General features: G+C 36.3%; 1 protein-coding gene across 2 annotated transcripts in view; it reads right to left on the bottom strand.

The window, feature by feature from the left end:
- The window catches only part of PXDN (peroxidasin), an 86,723-nt gene that overhangs the window by 18,534 nt on the left and 46,196 nt on the right, over positions 1-21,993 (bottom strand). For both annotated transcript variants that reach the window (XM_065055986.1, XM_065055985.1), the window contains 11 exons: positions 21,818-21,935; positions 19,605-19,774; positions 18,386-18,658; positions 16,855-16,971; positions 15,533-15,691; positions 13,070-13,182; positions 11,898-12,054; positions 8,048-8,156; positions 7,424-7,581; positions 1,548-3,051; positions 632-766 (listed from right to left, as the gene is read on the bottom strand). In XM_065055986.1, coding sequence (XP_064912058.1) covers positions 632-766; positions 1,548-3,051; positions 7,424-7,581; positions 8,048-8,156; positions 11,898-12,054; positions 13,070-13,182; positions 15,533-15,691; positions 16,855-16,971; positions 18,386-18,658; positions 19,605-19,774; positions 21,818-21,935 — 3,013 coding nt within the window. The remainder of the gene's footprint in view (positions 1-631; positions 767-1,547; positions 3,052-7,423; positions 7,582-8,047; positions 8,157-11,897; positions 12,055-13,069; positions 13,183-15,532; positions 15,692-16,854; positions 16,972-18,385; positions 18,659-19,604; positions 19,775-21,817; positions 21,936-21,993) is intronic.

The following is a 21,993-nucleotide window of genomic DNA, read 5'->3' as shown; positions in this document are numbered from 1 at the left end:
AAAGGAGATCTAAGAAGATCTAGATGTTGTAACAATAGCAATGACTATTTTCTTATTCCAGGTACTGTAGAAACTGAAAATGAGAAATTTCTCATTATATGTATGTAAAGTAATTTTAAACCAATTACAAATCTGTGTTATTTGGCATAACCTGTCTGCTTTTAACACTTTTGGGGCACAGACTGCTTGCATTCAAATATGTATAGGCGTTGTATACACAGAGTGACACTTTTCCAGTCTATGCTTAAGTAACAGAGATGGTGAAAGTGTCTCAACCACCACAGCTCATTTGCCAATAAAACAATTAAATATCAATGAAAGGAGATGAGTAATATCCACTTTTCAGAAAGGCTGGTGACTTGAATAACAGGCAAAAGGAAACTCGGCATGTGTTGACTGTGGTGCTTGGAGGTCACCATGACATATTCACCAGAAAAAGTCACAGATTTGAAATATTAATTAATCATAGCTTCTAACAAAGTTTTAAGCCTGTATTCTTCATCTTTTCCATTATATATTAAAATCATAAATGAAAATAAAATGCAGTTTGATTTGGAAACAAGACACTGCAACTGTTATTAAGCATCCTCAATTTAAAAACAGCTTTGGTTTCCATGGTGTTTCAATTTACCTGTCTCCATCCCGAATACGCCTAAATTGTGTGCTTAACAGACACATCAAAGTTGGCCCCAGGCGGCTCCCTGGAACTAAGTCTTCTACCATTAGAGCAGGAAATAGATCTATGTTCAGTGGGGAACCATACAGCCTATAAATAGAAAAGCACAAATATTCAATGTCAAATATTTTACATTTACAAAATAATCAGTATGTGGTAAAACTAATGCCAAGAGATATACACGAGTCACAGTAAAGGTGACAGTGATAGCACTACTCCTTCTGTGAACAACCTGTGGGTGTATATGCAAGACATCCCGCTACGTAGGTTGAGTATGTGAGAACATCATGGGGGTCTGCAAGTCTACCCTACAGTTTCCTCTAGTAGCTTTCTTCTGATTTCTTAGAACCGTTTATTTTTCAATAGCTTCTCCTTCCTACCCCTTTGCACACTTTTACTGTAGCTGAGATCAATTCTCTGTCTGATGTTGTGCAGATAAGCTAGTGGTAGCAGGTAGCTGAAGACATACTTTCAAACACACATGAAAATACAATGAACAATATTCCTATTTGTTTTAGTGTACAGAATGGATGGAACTGAAAATGTAAATACTTGCATAAGACTATCATTAAATATGACCTTACATTGAAACAACATCCATATTTAACAGCATTTATAAAACCAGAATTTCAAAGTAATACTTTAATGAACACATACAGTGTATAGGAACTTCTTATTGTTCACAGAGATGTATAAGTGAAGAAATCATCTACATCTGGGAATTTTCCATGTCTATTCCCTGGTATGGATGGAAGTTTCTTAAAAAATCCCTTTACCCCTTTCTTAACAAATACTTTCTTCTAGGTAAGACATTTACGTACTAATTTTGCATGCACAGTCAGATAGGTGTTTTTCTTCATCTCAGGCTCACCTGCTAAGTTTCTCCCTGATTTCAGGATTCTTAATTTCATTTTTCAGATCTTCAAAAGTCTGAGCTGAAGAAAGATTACAGTAAACTCTAAAATCATGGTAGGGAGGAATTCCATGATCTCTGCCTCTCTGAATATTCATAGCTGCCAGATCTAAAGCCACAGTACGTGCCATGGAGAAGAGTCTTTCTGTTAATTCTGTATTGAGTAATTGTGATGGGACACGCATCTTACCAGCAACACCAAACAATCCCCTTAGAAGTGGATCAATGCCTCCTTCATTTACAATCCGAAATGGAGAGAAGAATGCCTTATGAAGAGGTAGATGGCCTTGTGGAATAGGTTCAAAGTTTTCATCCAGTCGATACAGAAAAGGATTAATGAGTGTGTGACCAAACCTAAAAGCGGCAGTTGCAAACTCATTAGTTATGCCAGAATTAACACTGGGATCATAACCCTTATATTCGCCAAGCATCTTCATGCCTACCTCTCCAAAGATCTTAGGCAGCCAGTGGCTAAATGTTATGTGTTGCATTTCTGCACCAACAATTTTGCGTGTTTCGTGATATATTGTGTCACCATCCCAGTGTGGATTGAGTTTCAGTAGCTCTGTGGCAATTCTGTTGTGTTCTCTAAACCACAGCGTGTGGATGCTGGTAAGACCCAGCTGTTCATTAGAACGCTGGTCACCAGCCAAAAAGCAGGGAATCGGGCTTTCATTTTCATCTCTCATACATTCCGTTGGTGGGCCAGTAGCGAATGGAAGAAGGGGTTTGCCAGATCTCTGTACGATGCCCTGTCTCAGAAGACCCCTTTGACTCGCCAAGTCTCTGATTTCTAGTGCTTCATGGTCCGAACTGCCATACACATTGGATGCATCGATGTATGATGTCAGCTGGTTGATCTGCTCTCGTGGGTACACAGAATTCATCAGGAGAGATGTCATGCCACTTCCACAAACTGGACTGGAGCGTACGAAAAACATGCAGCGTGCTCCGTTTCGAACTCTGGGATCATTTGGTGGTATCATGATTGAAAAGCACGGAGGATCATTTGTACAAACTGAACTGCAATGTTGACCATCTGAAAACCTGGCCTCACTTAAAGCAGCCACGGTGAGGTCAAGGTCGTGGTCGAGGAACTGACCCCACTGCATGAGCATGTGGGTGTACTGGTCATCAGGAGTGATTGTTTCTGTTCCGATCAGAGTAGTCGAAACCAAGCGAGGCATTGGGAGCGCGTAGCCATTAGAAAGCCTCCTGGGTTCAATTCCCCGAGGCAAATTAAATCCGTTTTCGTAGACTGACTTTAGCAGACGTTCAAAGGCTGTCAGAGAAGCACCCCACATGGGATGCTGAAGGTTGTTGCATGTTCCGTCATGTGTCCTGTACTTCTGGTGGAAGCACATATCTGAGCAGTTGTTCACTCGTCGATGGGCTGTACAGCCTGAGAGATTTGCTATCAGATTCAAGTACTGTGGGGATACAAGGTCGTTATAGTGATAACCTGAAATCAGAAAAGACACAGAGAGAAAAATCAGAGACTTCATAGACTCATGGTCTCCACAGATGATTAATTTATTTGAAATGTTAATTTTTGTATTGCGTTTTCCACCACATTAAATATCCCCACTGTTTCAAAAGAACAATAATAATCATATAGGTATAACAGACCATTAGGTCATTTAAGTAACATCCACTATTAGGTCAGGAGAGAACTTTGTAAAATGCCAGTTCAAGTACTACTTTTATAAAATATTTACAAAAGGGGCTCATTCCTTATTTGCTCACATAAGAAAGCAGAGATATTTTCGGAAATAAAAACCTCATATTGAGAAAAATGGCAAATTTTTGCCCATGTCAGTAAAAGCATTTAAAAAACTGTTGGTAACAATTACATGGATTTCAAGGCTTCGTCTCTGAGACTTGATAATTCACTGAACATGACTATTTTGTTTTGCATTATTACAGTTAAAGTTGCACAATCTTAAGAAAAAAATCAGTAAAAACCACAAAAGAAAATAATCACAGGCAATATAGATAAAGAGAGGAGTGATCTCTAGGACAAGTGGTGTCAAATAACTCACGTTCACATTACCCAAGGCTAGTTTCTAAACGTAACACAACACTTGGCACAGGTTCCCTCTGCAATCCACACCATTTGCCCCTGGGACTACAACACCTTTATCATGTTCCTGCATTTTTTTTCTCAGTTCGCAGAAAAATAATATAGACAAAATAGATAGTGTAACTCATCGGAATTATGTTTTTATAACTTCAAAGTAAGGCTATGTTGCATGATCTCTGCTGTGATATGACAGCATGTTGAAGGACTGAAGACCATAAGGCCCCCTAGTACAGTGTAGGGCGATGGCAAATGACAGAAAGTCAGGCTGCACCTTGTCCATGTTGCCTATTAGGAGTCACTCTGAAAGAGATTTTTTCTTAGAAACATTTGCGCTTCATTTCAGAAAAAAAAAGTCATTGATTTGGGCTATATGTAGTTTATCAACTTGTGTAGACCAACAGAAATCTGTCCATAAAGCAAAATTTTTGATGCTGAGAAAGACATTCTTATTGTATCCATTGTATAATAGATTTCCTTCAGAGGAGCTTTACTTTGTTTTCCTGCACTGAATGTGGCTGTGGAACAAATTTTTCACTTAGTATGAGAAGAATCCACACTGTTCAAGACGAAAGCACAACTCACACCAAAGCTCAGTTGGTGGGGACAACTGGGAGATTCACTTCAAATGGGCCCTGCTGATCCAAAGCACAGGTATTGATTCACGGATATACAGTGTGGATGAGTGAGGTTCCAGGATCCAGAAGAGAGCCCAGGAGGCAAAATATTGGGCAATGCATATGTACTTCTGGCTCCCTCGGAGCCATCATACACCCCCTTGGTTCTCAATCTGGAAAGGCTACAGTCAGGAGTAAAACCAAACAAGTAGAGTAAAGGCAGAAGGCAAAAAGGGAATGAGTGAATCTGCAGTGATACTGTATACCCACAGGCTCACAGGGTTCCCACCACGACAGTAATCACTCAAGAAAGAATATGAAGTGAACGCAGTTTTGCAAGAGGTTGGCACAGGCTAATTGCACACAGTCAGGGAATGTTCCTTTTAGTCCTAAGCTCAGTCCCAGCATGCCTGCAAAGACATGGACCTTCACCTCCATTCAACACATCAATGCGTGTTAGACACACTGCCGCTCTCTGCCAATTGCTACAGCGCAGGGCAATTTCAAACCAAGCCCCTAAAGCCCTGCTTTGTCTTTGCCTTGAAAGGGACTGGCTTGCTCATAGCTGCTCAGCTGGGACAGGACCTGTGCTCAGTCTGGGCATCTCTTTTTTCTCAGCCTCAGGCCGTGTGTACTCTGAGTGGTTTACAAGTCAGAGCAAGGATATTAGAGACGTAGTGCTTGCATTAGGCTAAACTGACCTGTTCTTGTAGACATACATAAATTATTTTATGGAATGTTCCAGACTAGGAAAAAGAAAAATAAACCACACAGTAAAACTGGTAAGTGCCACCAGGTAATACAGCAAAATACTCTCTTTAGGATATTATTGATAACATATTATAATATGCTGGCTACTAGGGCAGTTTAATTCTAACACTACAACCAGAAAACATATCTTCTTTATAATAACATCCATTTTTAAATGATCTTAATTCATCATGAAGTTCTTTCATTAAGATCATTATTCCTACAGTCTTTACATAAGCATTTGTCTGCTGTGGTTATCCTGGTTGCCACCCACATTTCTGAAACCCAGCTGTGAGCAAAACTTGACTATGAATGTTTTCAGTGGATTGACCTTCATTACTAAAGTAAAATAAAAGGTTCAACTTCCCTGTTTAGAAGTTCAAGTTGGAGGCAATGTCTCGTCTATGGTTTAGATTCAGCGACTTTCTAAGCAGAGTGAAGGCTGCCATAAACGACAGTCTCAGATCCTTAATTAGTCTCTAATTAGTGCCTTAATTAGGCACTAACTCTGGCTCTGTTTTCTGAAAGGCTGGGTGCTGAGCATCTCCAGTGCTTAGAAGCTAGCTAGCTCCAGTCACATAACGTTAGCTATATTTTTTTCAAACTGCAAGGAAGATTTTTCATACAGTCACAGAAATATTGATTAGAAGGGACCTCTTACTCAGACCAAGCGCCTGCTGGAAGCAAGGCTGTCTCCAGCACTGGATCAGCTCAGCTGCATCCCTGTCTAGCAAGCTTGCAAACCTCCAGAGACTGAGTCTCCTCAGCCTTTCTGGGTAAGTTGTTCCAGTGCTGCACTGTCCTCCTGGTGAGAAAGTGTTCTCTAATATCCAAACTGAACCTCCCAAGCAGCAATTTGTGGCCATTCCCCTTGTTATACAGTCTGGCACTGAAGAGGAGAATTTGGCTCTATAGTCTTTCCTTGGGATATTCCAAGATTTTCTGAATGGGAAACTGTCAAGTTTCTCAACTGTTCTTAATGCAAAAGCACTAAATAACACCTTTCATTCGGCTCTGTATTTTGAAATAAAACCAAATAAGGACAATTATGAGTATTAAAATCTGAGCATTAGGCTATTTAAACGAAAACAGATTTATTTTGCTACTCGAGTTTCCCTAAAAGTCAGGTTTCTATGGATTTTGTAGGGCTGAGATGCAAGCTCTGATTGTGAACAGAATTTCCAGTATCACAGAAAGTTGCCTTATTTTGTGTTCATTACTTTGTATGCTTTAATGTCAATTTTTGGTAAACTTTAGGTGATTGAATTTCACTGTTCCAAACCCTAGTGAAAAGCAATCAAGCAATTATCACACATCAGATTTCAAATGTTCGTAGTATTATATTCAACATGCATATGCACCTAACCAGAGAATCAAATTAAATCCGGTTGCTCTTTTAAAATGTAAGCCTTCAAAGAATTTTGAATGAGTTTTTGTAGTAAACTACTCATCATAATTTATTTACTCAGCTCTAATAATGAGTAACAAGCTTCTTTTACTAGCAAATGTTACAGTACTCCACAAAGTTTGCAGTCTTTGGCCTTATAAATACTTGCCTAGTTCCCAGTCAAAGTTATCGGAAGTTACAATAAATACTCAATTATAAACATCCAAAAGAATATAATAAGTAAAAATATTTCCTCTAGATTTTCACTGTAGCTTTTGGCTATGTCTCAAGTCTCAAAAGCTCTCCTAAAAGTCTATCATTATGTCCAAATGTTTCAGTTCTGTGTCTTAAGCCTTTCCACATATATATCTACACACGTTTTAGTTGTATAGGCTCCAGCTGGACTTCATAAATTTGCACTTGGACTTCAATAACTAAAAGGTAGAAATACTAAACCTGGAATTTTTCTGCTGTTTATAAAAAGCAGCAAAGACTTTATTTCTCATTACATAAGTTTAGTGTCAAAGAAAACAGTTTGATATGCGTTTTAAGAATGAGAGGCAAATAATTCTTTGAATACTATTGTGGTACATGTAGAAACCTTGGTTTGTAAAGTATAGAAATCCTTCTTGTTATATCGTCTTTTCTCCTTGCCAAGGCATGCCACCACTAAATTGTTTTACTTAAAGAGACACGAATAAAATCCTGATTATTATTTAATACATAACATAAAAGTCTGTTCTTCTATAAAACAACGGTCTTAACGAATTATCACACAGGCAGTTAACAAAAACGACGTGTTATGCACTTGTGTTATACCAAATTTGACCAGTAGAAGAATCTGAACAAAAATTTTTTTGCAAAGTCAAATACTTCACTGAGTTCAATGTAATGGTTCTGCAGCTGAGACCTAGACTCAGAAAATAAATGTCTCTTGAAGTAAAATGACTTAAGAAGGCAAATACACTTCAACACAGAAAAATAAGGAAAGAGTACTGACTTGTTCCATTCAGGTCAACCATTAGACCATCTTGTACATGATCTTGAATAAGCTGTAATGTCCTTTCAAATATTTCCCCAGCTCTTGCTTGCTCAACAGTGTACGGATCCCTTGGGTATCGAAATAAGGCTAGCAAATCATTTGGAGAACGAGGACGGCTGATAGATAATTTGAAAAATATAGTAAGTATACACAGAAGTTACAAAATAACAATAAATCATGTAAACATTCAGCAACATGAATAGCACATCAACATGATTAGTACATACCTTAGTTACTCATCTCAAAATGGAAGGCAAATAAAAAAAATATATTTAATGAAGTAATAAAATATTAACATTGAGTAGCAATTAAACATTTAGTAGCTTTTTAATACAAATTATCTCAGCAGAAAGACTGCTGCAGTGAATAGAGATCTTGATAGGAGTGTTTAAATAATAGGAATTTTTACATGTTGAACTGTTAGTATTCTCAGAACTAATCAGATGTTCACAATGTCTTTTAAATAATAAAATGGTTTCTTGCTTAACAAATGTACCATTATTTCTAGTATAGGCAAAATTAATTTTAACTTCTCTGAAAAAAAAAAAAAAAAAAAAAAAAAAACCAAAAAGGAGGGGATACCTGTCAAATAGATGTGTACGTGTTGAATTGATTGCTCTGTCAACAGTTGCAATTGCTTCCACAATTGATGTTTGTACAAAAGGATCTCCATTTCGGCTGACATTAGGGACTACAGAAAGAGGAATTCACATGTTATTGCAAAAATGGCCACACACAAAAAGATACCTCCATAAAACAGAGTCTAGACACGACATCATTTCAGTTGTACAAAGTAAACCGCTGTTCTTTAAATATTGGTTTGTACAAATATAAAATTCTTAACCATTTTGGAATTCTACCAGAGCGTATCACAGTGGACCAAAATTTAATTAAAAAAAAAAAAAAAGAAAAAAGTTAATATAGGTTTAAAAGTCAGCTTGCTAATAATTCTGAAACAAAATAAAATGTAGATAAATGCACACAGCCTTTAACTCTCCATTAATTAGTCCTATCAAGTAAAAATGACCAAAATAAAAGTGAATTAAGATTATGGTCTTTTTCCTGGTGTGGTGTATTATCAGCTTTCAAGTGTTGATATCGAGAGTCTGACCTACATTCGCTGAAATCAATGCAAGTATTCCCTTTGATTTCAATTAAAACTGAATTAGTGCTGAAAGCAATGTAAGAAATGAAGGGGTTAAGAGGAATGGGTAACAAGTGGAAAATAATTACAGAATTAGTTTGCCCTTTAGAATGCATCACGTAAATTCCAAGAGATTTCACCAAAAAAATTAATAAAACACATACAGACAATAATTTTTAAAATCCCATAGAACTTAATATATTCCCAAATAGCTACAGTAAATTAACATTGCTCCTCTCCTGAGCTCTACTCTAACAAGCAATGCACATTAATTTTAAAGAGCTATAAACATTTTATTTATTTTGATCACCACTTTGTTTTCTACTTTACCTAGCTTTTCAATACTACATTAAAAATCATATGCTTAAAATCTATTTAACGACTCTGAACAATACTGGAAACTCACTAATGCACAGGCCCATTCATCAGCCTTTTTATACAGCACTCAGTTGCAGCTGGATGTTTGTACAACGTATCTAAGGCTAATAACCTTCCTTTCAGCCTAAACCAAGAACTACCAGATCCAGGGGCAACTGCTAACAATTTCCAGAGTGTGTTTGGATTGGAACAGTCACACAGGAAGAAGGGTAAAGTAGGGAAAAAGTCCAAAGCAAATACACTGGACTAAAAATCAGCAGATGTACAAAATCAGCTGACATAAAACCCGTTGTTCACAAGCTTTTAGTGACTTTTTTTTTTCTAGGCAATATTTCATTATTCCCTCATAACTGGCAGCTTAGGCAGTGTCTATATGAGTTTCAGAGTCTAGACCTGGGTAATCAAACTTAACCATCTGTCCTGTCAAATAAAACAGTCTCTGGCACTCGGTAACTGAAGCTCCTTTTTCTCTGCCCCGAGGCAGCTGTCTGGGGCTGCTGACAACACCCTCTCAGCATCCAAACCGGGGTGACCCTTTCCACAGTGCCCAGAGGCAATAGTCCCTGATTCTTCCTAATTACCAACTGTCCTCCTTCCTTGACAGCTTCACTTCCACAGAAACCCTACAGAAATATTATCAGATAAGCTATTTATTTTAAGCACTTACAGCTTTGCGACCCTCATTTTAGTTTTTTTCAGACACTGTGTGTGCACCATGAACCATCTTAATGCTGCAACATTGCAGATTGTAAAGATCCAGTGGCTTGCTACCTTCCCTAGTGCTGTCCATGACAGATGTAATCTCGGTGTTCACTTTAGAGATTTGTTTTTCTGAACTCTCCTTCTGATTAATGGTACACATGGGCTAAATCATAACCTTGGTCACATGTCAACTGTACTGTATTTTATTTTTGTTTAGACTATTTGCTGCCTGCAGTTCACATTTTAGACTGATAAATATTCAAAGTTAAAGCTTCATGCCTTTCACAATACACCTATTTTTTTTTAAGGGGGGGTAGAGTAATGGCAATTTTTTTAAGCAACAGAAACTTCATCCATACACATCCTGCCTTACAGTTAAACCAGAGACTTTTACAAAACAACAGAAAAGGACAGAAGAAAATGACAAAAGTATTACCAAATATTAGCAAAATATTGCCAAATATGGTCAGCAAAACCTGCCCCTCCCCCCAGCTTCCATACACTTGCCTTTATTCTGTCTCAATGATAAGATATTTATACACTAGAAACATTCATAAAACATTATGTTGGTTTAAAAGAAATGTTGACATGCAAGTTTTTAGACCTTTCTGGCTATGCCACAATTAACACTGTCCAGATAGCAAATATCCGGTACTTATCATCTGTCCACTTCTCCTCCTTGCTTCTCTGACAGCTTCATTTTTATAGCAACATAAAGAAACAGCATCTGACATCCCATTAGTTTTAAGGAGAAACATCATTTACCTTTTCAGACTGAACGCAGATTAATCAAGGGTAGTTTCCCTAATCTTAGGTTTATGGATCATATAGTTTACAAGAAAAATCACCACATTACAGTTAAATCTTGCAGATCAGCAAGCACCAAGTTTTGTAGGTTCCTAATTTCAGTAGATGAGAATAAGCAGTTGACAGCCACACTAAGTGAATGAAACTGGTTTCCATTGGGTTTATAGCTCAATTCATGGTTTCATTTGTCAGAGTTCTTATTGATTTGAGATCTGGCTATTTTTTTATTTTAAAAAGCCATCAAACAAACAAACAAAACCCCAAGTTTTTTTCTATGAACCTCCAGAGTAACCAAGATTAATTGATTTTTACAGATTTTTTTTCATTTGCAGACTTCATATATATAGATGAAACCTCATCATTGAACGATTCCCAGTTCTGCAGTTTTTCTCTCAGAAATCATCATTATAGATCAAAGGAATATTATTTTTTATAGAGGAGGGGATAGACTGATAGTCTACTAAAAGCAACTTAAGTGAGGAAACATCATAGTTTTACTGACACCATGTGAATGATAAAATGGTAATCAATACATTAGAAAAATCACTGATACATATTTATGAATTTAGTAAACAAAATACAGACTTAGCACTGGGAAACAATATCCAATATGTAAAAGAAATCATTGCTCAATACTTATTTTTCAATGGTACAAAAAATATTGTGTTAAATTTTCTACTGAAGTACAAAAAAAACCCAACAATCATACAGTTGCCTTAATATTTTCCATCAAAATGAGTCTGAACAATCTGTAGTTTTACTTAATAAGTCAGAAGAGCATTAGGGTCAATCTGTGTAACAAAGTTATTTCCTTATCCTCTTTGGCTGCTTTGTTACCAATTACTATGTATTCATAATTGATAACTATTATTCGTCATTACTACTTTCAAATAATTAGAACAAGCTCAAATATTCTCTTTTTCTTTCTGTTTTCTCCTTTAGCTTCTCAAGATCATTATGACTTTCCTGAATTCTTTCACAATGGTTGCAGCCTAATTTTCAAACAAATGCCATAAGTGCCCTTTTAAAGATGACACAAGACTTTTTGTCAATTTATCCCTAAAGATTAGACTGTATATTCAACTAGCAAATTGTAATAGGTCCAAAGGATATCTCAAGAGGAAACTACTATGATTAACTGGAACCCAAAGCATTGTTTGTTTTGAATCTTAACTCCTAGAGATATTTTGGCTGACATATCCCCATCTTTCTTACATCTGTGCAGACAGTTGCCTGAACTGAATGAAGAAAAAAAAAAAAGAGAGAGCGCATTATGGGAGAAAAATAAAATTATGAATAAAATAAATAATTTAACATTTTATTAATTTTTTGCATCTTAAAAATTAATCAACTAGAATAAAACTAATAATCTAACTCATACCTCTGATTAATACACCTTACCGTTAACACTAAGCACCATACTAACAGAGGAGTATCCTATGGTATTCCGGGCAACACATTCATATCGACCTTCATCAGCTGTTCCAACATCACGAATGGTAAGAAATCCCTCTGGACTCACATGAAATTTTCCACTCTCAGTCACCTGCACTCCATCCTGCAGCAAAGGATAATGTTTAGTTATCTAAATATTCTTTGTTTTCAAACCTGAATTTTTGCCTTCTTTTTCTCTTTTATTTTCACATTTTATTTTATATTTAGATTTTGTATGCCAAGATAATAATCAAATAGATTCAGATAAACTTATATAAAAAGCTCACACAACGTTATGTTGTCAGGAAGATTTGCATGTATTTCTAAATTGCATAGTGTATTTATTTATCTCTAGAAGTACTCATTATTATAAATCAAAGTATTTTAATAGTTATAGGTCTTCACTACATAAAATCAAAGACCCAAAAATAAGATAGCATCTCTTGAGAACATATATATTTCATTTTACTCAAAATTAAACAACTAAAAAAGATCTCAGGAGCTCTATCTATATTAGTTCTTCATTTAGAAGCTATTTAAGGTACCTTCAAATATATTTTCTAATGCTCACTAATTGAAAAGATAATAAGATAATCAGGAAAACTGAAGATCAATATTAGCAACCCATTAATTCACCCATAATTCTGCTAATAACTGTAACTAATAATTTGATATAACCATTATTGCACCAATGGAAATCAAAGCCGCACAGAGGTTATCAAATAGTTATAGAAACATGTCCTGCCTGAAATGTCAACCTAACGCCACCAAAGAGCTCAGCAATACAGTATTTTATATTTTTTTATACCTATAATATCACTGAAAGTGTGAATATTAATAGGATATTCACAAAGAACTGTCACTAAAATATGTAGACTTTTTAAGGGCTACATTATGAATTTTAGCTGGTCTGTATTGTGATTTGCATAACAATAGATATATTTTTATATATCTATAAAATTCAGGTTTGATATCTCTATACATGCTCTTTATTAAAGAATATTTGTTGATCAAACTCCAGGTAACATTATCAGACATCAGAGCAAACAATAATTTGATAACGTGCACTTTAAATAGCTAGTTATGAAGAGATGGAAAGGCCACTGCCTTTCTGCAACAACCAAACAAATATCTAGTACCTTATTCCATGTAATTACTGGCTCTGGCTCTCCTTGAGCACTGCATGGGATCTGCACGTTTGTGCCAACCTCCACCGTCATGTCACTGGGAATGCTGGCAAATACAGGAGTCACTAAAAACAATAAATGATACATATTGACAAAGTACGAAATACAACTTATGTGAAAGATGATCTAAAAAGAGGCCAGCACTGACTATTTTTTCCAGTTACCCAACATTTCTTAATCTATAACCCAATTCTGTCTGCAAGTTTTCAGTTGCTTATAAGTTTGTCGTAGAGCTAAAAATCCTTCTTCCTGACATCTGCTTCAGACTGATTTTTAAGTACTCCTAACTTCTAAAAAAACAGGCTAGTAGCTGCCAAAACCACCAAAGTTCCATAAATCAAAAACTCTGAAAAAAATCTAAAAATTTCTGTGAATAGCTAAATCTGAACAAAGTCACCAGAATCAATATCCCATCAACTTCTGTCATTTTTTTTAATTTTTAGTCTTCCAAACAGCAACAACAGAGATTTCTTAGATGATAAAAGCAAAACGTTTCACAACTCATTAAACTGTGATTCCCTCAGCCCATTTAGCTGAGGTGCGGAGCCTTCGCAGAGCTCCTACCTCCCTGACGCCAATGACCCCTAGGCCTTAAAACATCAGAAAATCACCTTCAGTTTTAAGGACATGGGGCACACAGTTACCTAAATCCAGTGTGAAGAAAACGAATGCATTTTTTAATCCTAATTTCCTTCAAATCCACATTAACATCCAGCATCTGAAATATCATAATGAGAAGCACATCCAAGATCATGAATTTCTGCTGTAACATATCAGTACTTTGAGGAGAGTGGGACAGGACTGTGTTTTTACAGTGAAGTATTTGTCCACAGAGCATACATATATACTACGAGCCAAATCTGGACCTGGTGTTAAATTGTTTGTATACAAATGGCTGTCATGGACCAGAAACCTTTTCAAATCCAGAGGGAGGTATCCAGGCCTGGGGAGTCAGAGCATCTGGCTCTGTGGCTGTGAGCAACATCAAGCCAGCAAACACACCAGGACCATTAATCTCAGTTCATTAACACAGATTTAGCCACAGCAACCAATGACTAAACATTCCTCAGATGAACAGTCCTTTTGTTAGAATCCCAGAAGAAAAAGGGTTTTTTCTTGCACAATAGAAAATAGCATTGCAATGAATGTATGGAGAGCTCCCATTTCAGGCTGCATATGCAGCCTTGGTGACTGAATTTTGCAACCTGAATTACACAAAAAATGATTTAATTAAACTTTACGCAAGTTATAATATAACTGGAAGGCTAGAACACTTTTTAAAATTGAGTTTTGTTTTGTGTAGTCAACAATTTTATACAGGTGAAAAAAAATCTTGATTCTGACAAGTCGATCTCCCAGTACTGCTCTTAACTAAGAAAAAATAATGTGCTTGTTTTTTTCTGAGAAACATCTAAACTCAGGAAGACATTTGAGCCTCTTTCACTAAAATACTGTTTATGTTACTAACAAGAAATGCTTTGAATTAAATGTTTAACCTCCTTGAATTTAGTTTAACAGCAAAGTACTTAACTAAATTAATATGATTCTAATTAATCCTAGAAGTAGCTTACTTAGAACTTACATGAAGAAAAACACAAGAAAAATGGGGTGGGTTTTTTTTTTTCCTGTCTCACCTTATTTTAAGGAATGATTTTTCATTGTGAAGGTCATTCTGCTGTTGTAAAATAAAGTGTTCTCTTTCTGGACATCAAAACATTATGTTAATAACACTATTTAGTTAAGAGCATAGAGTCTTTTAAGAAACAAGACTTTTCACAAAACATTTTCCCAAGCATAGGAATACTGTCATCCTCAAAGCAAACCTCCATTCTTTACAAAAAAAGATAAATAAATCAGATAAACCACTTTCACAGAAGATACTGACAAGCATCCATACATTATCTATTAAAAAACACCTGGAATCTAAAACCAGATATACCCAGAAATAATTATCAGAAATGTGAAACGTTAGCAATACCTTGAACAGCAAGTTTCTTAAACAACAAAAGATATAGCCTCATTCTAACAAGTTTTTATCAAAACAGGCCATGTTTAGTTGTAAGCATATGTAGTCTCCAAGTGACTTTGAATAAAGTCTATCAGGGTACACTGTCCCACATGCTCAATTTACAAAAACTAATAAAACAACTTGTGATTGAAAACCAACAACTTAAATCCATTTTAGAATGCAACAAAAGTCCGGAAGAAAAAACCCAAGCACTATTCAAGCTGTTGCAGAAACTTTTCAATTCTAAACAAAGGTAAACTACTTCATATTAACATTTTGTGCCATCAAAAATAATTGATTCTCAATTTTAAATTTCAGGGAAAAATAAACCACACAAAGCACTGTGTATGGAGTGTAAGCTTGAATTTTTGCTTTGTTTTCCCATCAGCTGTATCTAGACAACATACCTCTAGGCTGTACAGTCAGGTATACAACAATTCGTTGAGATCCGATAATGTTGACAGCTTGGCATTCATACTGTCCCTGGTCATGTAGAGCAACTCTGGAAATCCTTAGGGTTCCTGAGGACAGAACTAAGTGCCTTCTGTCAACAGACAACTGGCCTCCTGAAACACAGAGCAACAGCATTTGCTATTTATAGCAGTGCAGAATAAAGTCCTTTTGTGTCATAAAATGGGAAATCCAGTAGATTTTAAATTTGATAAAACATTGGGAAAAAACTAAGTATCTCATTAAAAAGTTTGAAACATTTACTTCTCAGAAGATAAACATACAAAGCAAACAAAACATACATATGTACACAATCATAATCCTGATCTCTCCTCTGTTTGTGGTAGAAATAAATATTTTTGTTTAAGGAGCACAACAAAGCAGCTGAATGAGAAGGTATCATAAGTAGAACACCAATAGGTATTACTGTCTATTTCATATTAATGTCATGAGAGTAAGACACAATCTCATATGCCTAGACCATCTAGAGAATCCATAGAAAAATGCATAGAGCCTTGAAAAAATTGAATATAATAAAAACAAAATAAAAGGCACATCAGTGCCTGTACCCTATTCTTCTTTTCTGGACATTTCATTTGACTGAAGCAGAAGGAGAAAGAGGGATATTATCAGCATCAAAGTGACAAAGAGTTTGTTAAAAATCTACTTTATCTACCATGATCTAGAATTTCCTAATACTTCTTTTGCCTGACAGAGCTATTTCTGGAATATTTACTTACTAATCATATATCCACTACAGTATTTCTTCCCACTGGATTTGGCTTACTGCCTTTAAAGCCACAACCTAATAAAACAGCCTGCAGAGTACACCCCGGTGTTCCTGTCAATGCACATTAAGTGACAGAAATGCAGTTATACTGATGTCAGTTACCGCTTGGACTGTTCTGATTTCTGAAGGGAGCACATCCTACCTAATTTCCAATCTCCAGTTAATGACAGCTATCCCCATTTCTTCTGCAGCAGACTGGCAGTGATCGGTACCAAATGCGATTTGTCTCATAGTTCTTAAACAATTATTATAAGGAATCAATTATGGGGACATATATTGAGCGACTTTTCTGCTGAATAATTAAAAATGCTGAGGTAGCTAGGTTCTGTGGGACACCTTGCCTTTTGTAGCTAAAGCAGAGAGATGAGCCCTGTTTCCTTCAAAGACTGAAGTATCAAAACACATGGAATTTCTTTCAGTGTACCAGTGACTCCCAAATAACAGTCAAACTATTCTAATAGTTTAAAAGTAAAAAAGGAACACACTTACCTCCTTTAGTCCAGGCAATAACAGGCTGGGGATAGCCTTGTGCTTCACAAGGGAAGTCAACGGTTTGTCCCTCAATCACTGTTTTGTCTTGAGGAGTGACAGTAAACTGAGGTAGAGCTACAGAAGAGAAAACAAAATGTTTTAAAAAACAAACCGACAAAACACAAACCAAAATAACAACAAAAACCACAAAACAAAACACAAACAAAAAAATGAAGCCTGAAAAATGTATGACTGTTTGAAATGATGAACAGTTTTCTGTGTGACTTGAATATCTCATATAGGTGGTAAAAGAGATATTAATGACCCTGTTTTATATTGTGACCACTATGGGGCACAGAGTTAGGGCAGCCACTTGTGCAAAAAGAACATCTCCCTCACAGCTGGCCCTGGTGTCAGCAAAGGCCTCTGGGATCTGCTGCCATAGATATAATATAAGAAGTATGGTAAGACTTGTAGAATCAAACACAGTGTTCCCTGGATTAAAAATACCTTCTTCTCTTTCTCTTAAAAAATCCTCAGCTAAATCGTGAAGAAAATGCAATGTAGTCAAAACCACCCTGAGCTGCTTGTTTTCTTCTTTACACAAAGGAAAGCAGTGAGTGGAGTGCGGGCCAGTTTTTGCAGTAACATCATGGCATTATCAGCGTCAGAAGAAATTTTGTTCAGCTCTCAAAACACAATCAACCATTGGTAAATGAAAAATGAACAAACCACACAGACAAGTTGTTGTGTACAGCTTTAAAAATTGAACAAAGCATTTGTAACCTAAACTGTTTGCCAACTAGATATCTTAATATGACGACAGAAACAAATTTAAAGGTTACTCAAAATGTACTGCAAATAAAAGTTTCAGTATTAAAACATTTGTAAAAAAAATAGTCTCCATCTACACAGGAAACTTTTTGATATATATATATGAATATAAACACTTTATATTCATACTATTGACATATAATGCCAAGGTTATTGTGACCACAATAAGTTAGAGTACTTAAGAGTTTTGTTTTCCAGAAAAGCTATGCTAATGCCTCAACTAGTAGAGTGATAGTTTCCAGAAAACTCAGGAGAAAATGTACGCACATTCACTCAAGTGTTTACAAAAGAAAGGCAGCACAGATCTGTACCTGAAACTCCATTTCTAGTACTTCACACACAAGCTATATTTTCTACAATTGCTACCCATTACAGAAAACATTTAGTTACCCCAAAGCTGGACACTGGCAAACAAAACATATAATAAAAAACATACATTTCAAAACACCAATTATTAACTTCTGAGAATAATGAATTAAACTTAACTTTCAGAGAATTAGTATATATCATATACTGTCAATGAAATGTATAGCAACTTTCCTATGGACTACACTAGAATAGTGTAATTAAAAGAAAAATCTGTTATGATTTTAGTTCGGCTCTGACAATTCAGAAAAAAAAAAAAAAAAAAAAAAGATGAAATCACACAATTTGAAGGAATCTGCTCCTCCTAATATGTTTTCCAGCATTTCACTCCTAGTGTAATGTTACTCACCTTGGACTATGATGTATGCAGTGGCATGGATATTATCTATGCTGTTAGTTGCAAAACAGGTATACTCGCCACTGTCCTCCTGCTTCACATTTTGTATGTAAAGTCCTCCTGATGGAGTTATTGTGACACGAGGGTCACTTGGTAAAGGGGTTCTGTCGCCTTTGGTCCAGGTGATTCGTGGCTGAGGGTGCCCAGCTGCGCTGCACTCCAAGGTAACGCTCTCTCCAACTAGAACTTCAGTGTTTTGTGGATGAATCACAAAACTAGGCCGGGCTGCGAAAAAAAAGAGCAATGCCTAAATATGAACTTTAGTTCACATAGCACTAATTTAGCTGAATATTGCAACAGTTTGGGGAAACTAGGGGTTTTATAATAGCTCTGTTCCAACATACTTCTAATCTTGGTGCAAATTCTGCCTCGTTTTAAGCCATATCTAGCTGCAGACATGTAGAAATATCAAGAGATAAGAAATAAAAGCTCATACAATTGCACTGATGTTTTCTCTTAACTCCTATTAAAACAATTTTCAAATATTTCCTTTTCATTTCCTGATCTTTACAAAGGTCTCTTCAGAGGCACAGAAACTGAGACCCAGAAAACAAACTGGCTAAAAATTGCCACAAATGCTCAAAAGACAAAATAGATTAAGCTACATTGTGGTAACTTTTTTCCAAACACAGGTGTGTGTTGCAGTGACATTTTAAGATTACCTGACACTCAGTGTCAAAACAAAATTTCTCATTACGAAGTTTAGAATTTGAAAACATTACAGACCTGGACAGGAATTTAGTACTTGCAAACATGAAGCTCTGGCTAGACAGAGACTCAGGCTAGAAGGTTCCTGACAAGGATGGCTGTGTTTGGTGTGTCAAAGCTTTCATGAGTGGCCTGTTTGGAAGCTTGTGGTTTTCAGGTACCCAAGGACAACATCATTGCACTGAGCAATGTCTCAATGCAACAGCTTCTTTTCCTAACCCTTTTACAATTAGCCTACATGACTATAATCAGAATTGCATACTACAATGAAGATAATAATTAACTGGCTGATTTGTTTTTTTGTTCCAGAGATACTATAACCTCATGATCTAGTTCTTAAGATGCCCAAGGACAAGAAATCTACATGTCAAGAACATACAATAGCTAAAGCATCTTATTTTTAGCAAAATTCTTATCAAAATAATTCTCTATCTGAATGCAAAATTCAGACGATATTCTTTACCTGGTGACTCAAAGTATCTAAGAGTAACTTCCTGAGTTTTCACTTCTCCAGCCACATTTTTTGCCATGCACTGATAAATGCCTTGATCTGTTTCTTTAGTATTCTGAATCATTAACGTGCCATCATCTAGCAAGTTTAGACGGGAATCTTCTTTCATACTGAGCTCATTACTGTGAAGAAAACAATCTGCTGGAGTTAAACCTTTAAATCACAAGCACAGAAAACTACCAAATAATAAAACACAAAATATATTACCCAAATAACTCATGGGGAAAAAAAAAAAGTTTTACTGTGTTAAGTAAAATAATAGAACTTTTTGTTTTATCCAGAAGAGAAGAAATATAAAAAATTAACCAATTTTGCTTATGCAAATATTACATATTCAAAATGAAAAGTCAAAATACTTTTATAAGTAAATGCTTACAGAGAAAAGAGTGAACAAAATACATATAGCTGGTCTCATTTTCCTTTACGACTGTTTCTGCTGGAAGTATTTCATGTAAATTCGACACTCAAGATACTTTCTGCTAGGAGAGAGGTTAGTTGCTGTAAAACCATCTTTGTGCAAACCTCTGTCTGGATTTCTCAAGGAGTACTAATGATTAGAATTTGTACTGGCTTGAAACGTAGGTTAAGATCAGGTCTTCAGGCTATGTCATGGATACTTTTCTGTGATATTAACTAAGAACAATTAAGGGTTTTTTATTAAAGGAACTGCTTCTCAGTCCATTCCTTACTACAAGATGAACAAAGCACAGAGGAGGGATGAGATCTCACCCCCCCATGTACAAAACCCAGTCTGACTGCTGATTTATTCTACATACTGCTCAACAGGTCAATGGCTTTTGACTGAAATCTTGCCATATTCAAGTACCTTGCAAAGAGCTTTGCTCTCATTCATGCAGCCAGGAAACAAGCCAGAGTCAACAATCCCACACCCCAAGTTCAAATTTCTTCTTAAAACTCTTTCATATGTGTATTCTGAATACATGTTTTCTTTGTTTATTATAAAAAGTACATGAGCCAAAGAAAATTTTAATGAAATAATTATACCATCCAAGTTCAAGGCTCTGTTCTTGACATATGCCATAAACGCTGTACCCTTGCTGCACATGAGGTTCTTACTGACATCAGCACAAAGCTACAGAACCAGGACTCCAAATTGTTCCACTTTATCAGCAACTAACAAACTAAAATGGTTCATTTGATAATATAAAATGTGAAGGAATTTATTTTCCAGATCAGGTTTTCCATTTGTATTAGAGCATTATTTAGCCAAAGCCTGAATAAACTAGAGGTAAACTCACAATTAACGTGTCTGTCATAAATTAACAACTGTTTATGGGGAAGCAACATGCTCCCACATGGCTGGTTGGCCATGCTGTGCCCAGTGCTGCTGGAGGGAGCAGGCGCAGGGCAGAGCTCAAGCAGCTGCTCTGCAGCAGGCTGGCCCTTGGGCTGCTGGAAGACACCTGTCCTTTATAGGGCTTCTCTTCCTGCCCTAGCCAGTGAGGAGAAGCAATGGAGAAGGCTGCCCAGAGAGCTTGTGCCACCTCCATCCTTGGAGGCTTTTCAGACCCAACTGGATAAAGCAACCTGGTATAATCCTGATTTGAGCAGGAGGCTGTACTGGAGACCTCCTGAGATCCCCTCCAACCCAAATTGCTATAACTCTCGTTTTCTGGGATGGAGCTACACCTTGGAGGAAAGCTGCCTCTGAAGAGCTGGGGCTTGTGGAAGGCTTCCTCTGAAACCTAACTCCTATCCAGCTGAACTCCTTTAAAAAAAGTAGCTTTTGCTCTGCCTCAAAATGTAATGCAAATAGATCTGCACAGAGTATGCAATCACTGGCTAAACCCACAGACTGCACATACAACATGTTCATATTGGATTGCCAGGTACTTGCATACAAATGATTCACAGCTCTACAGGTGTGAGTGACTTTTCAGGTATAACTACAGCTAAAAATTTACCAATAGTACTATAGTTACAAATTAATATTTTCTAAAATTATCAGCTCTTAAGTGTTCAGAATTACTAATAAAACAGATCTGGGTCATTATTACTTCATACACTTCTTTTAATTATAATAGGTTTCTGATGTAACTCTTCCATATATTAGCCAGTAAGGCATGTGGACATGCACCCAAAAACATACACACACACAGATAAACATACTTACATCAAGTTTCTTACTTCCTCTTTAAACTTACTTGTTTCGAAGCCAGATAATTTCTGGTTTAGGATTGCCTTCAGCTCTGCAAGTGAAATACACTGTATTCCCTGAGGTAACGTCCACATCCTGAGGCTCTGATGTAATTCTTGGCCTCTCTGTATCAACAATAAAACATATGAGGAACACTTACTTGTTCTAAAACTACTAAAGAAT

Source organism: Columba livia, chromosome 3 (genome assembly GCF_036013475.1).
Source record: "Columba livia isolate bColLiv1 breed racing homer chromosome 3, bColLiv1.pat.W.v2, whole genome shotgun sequence".
Taxonomy (NCBI): domain Eukaryota; kingdom Metazoa; phylum Chordata; class Aves; order Columbiformes; family Columbidae; genus Columba; species Columba livia.
The sequence above is the reverse complement of the archived record's forward strand: the minus strand, read 5'-3'. Positions and strand labels throughout refer to the sequence as shown.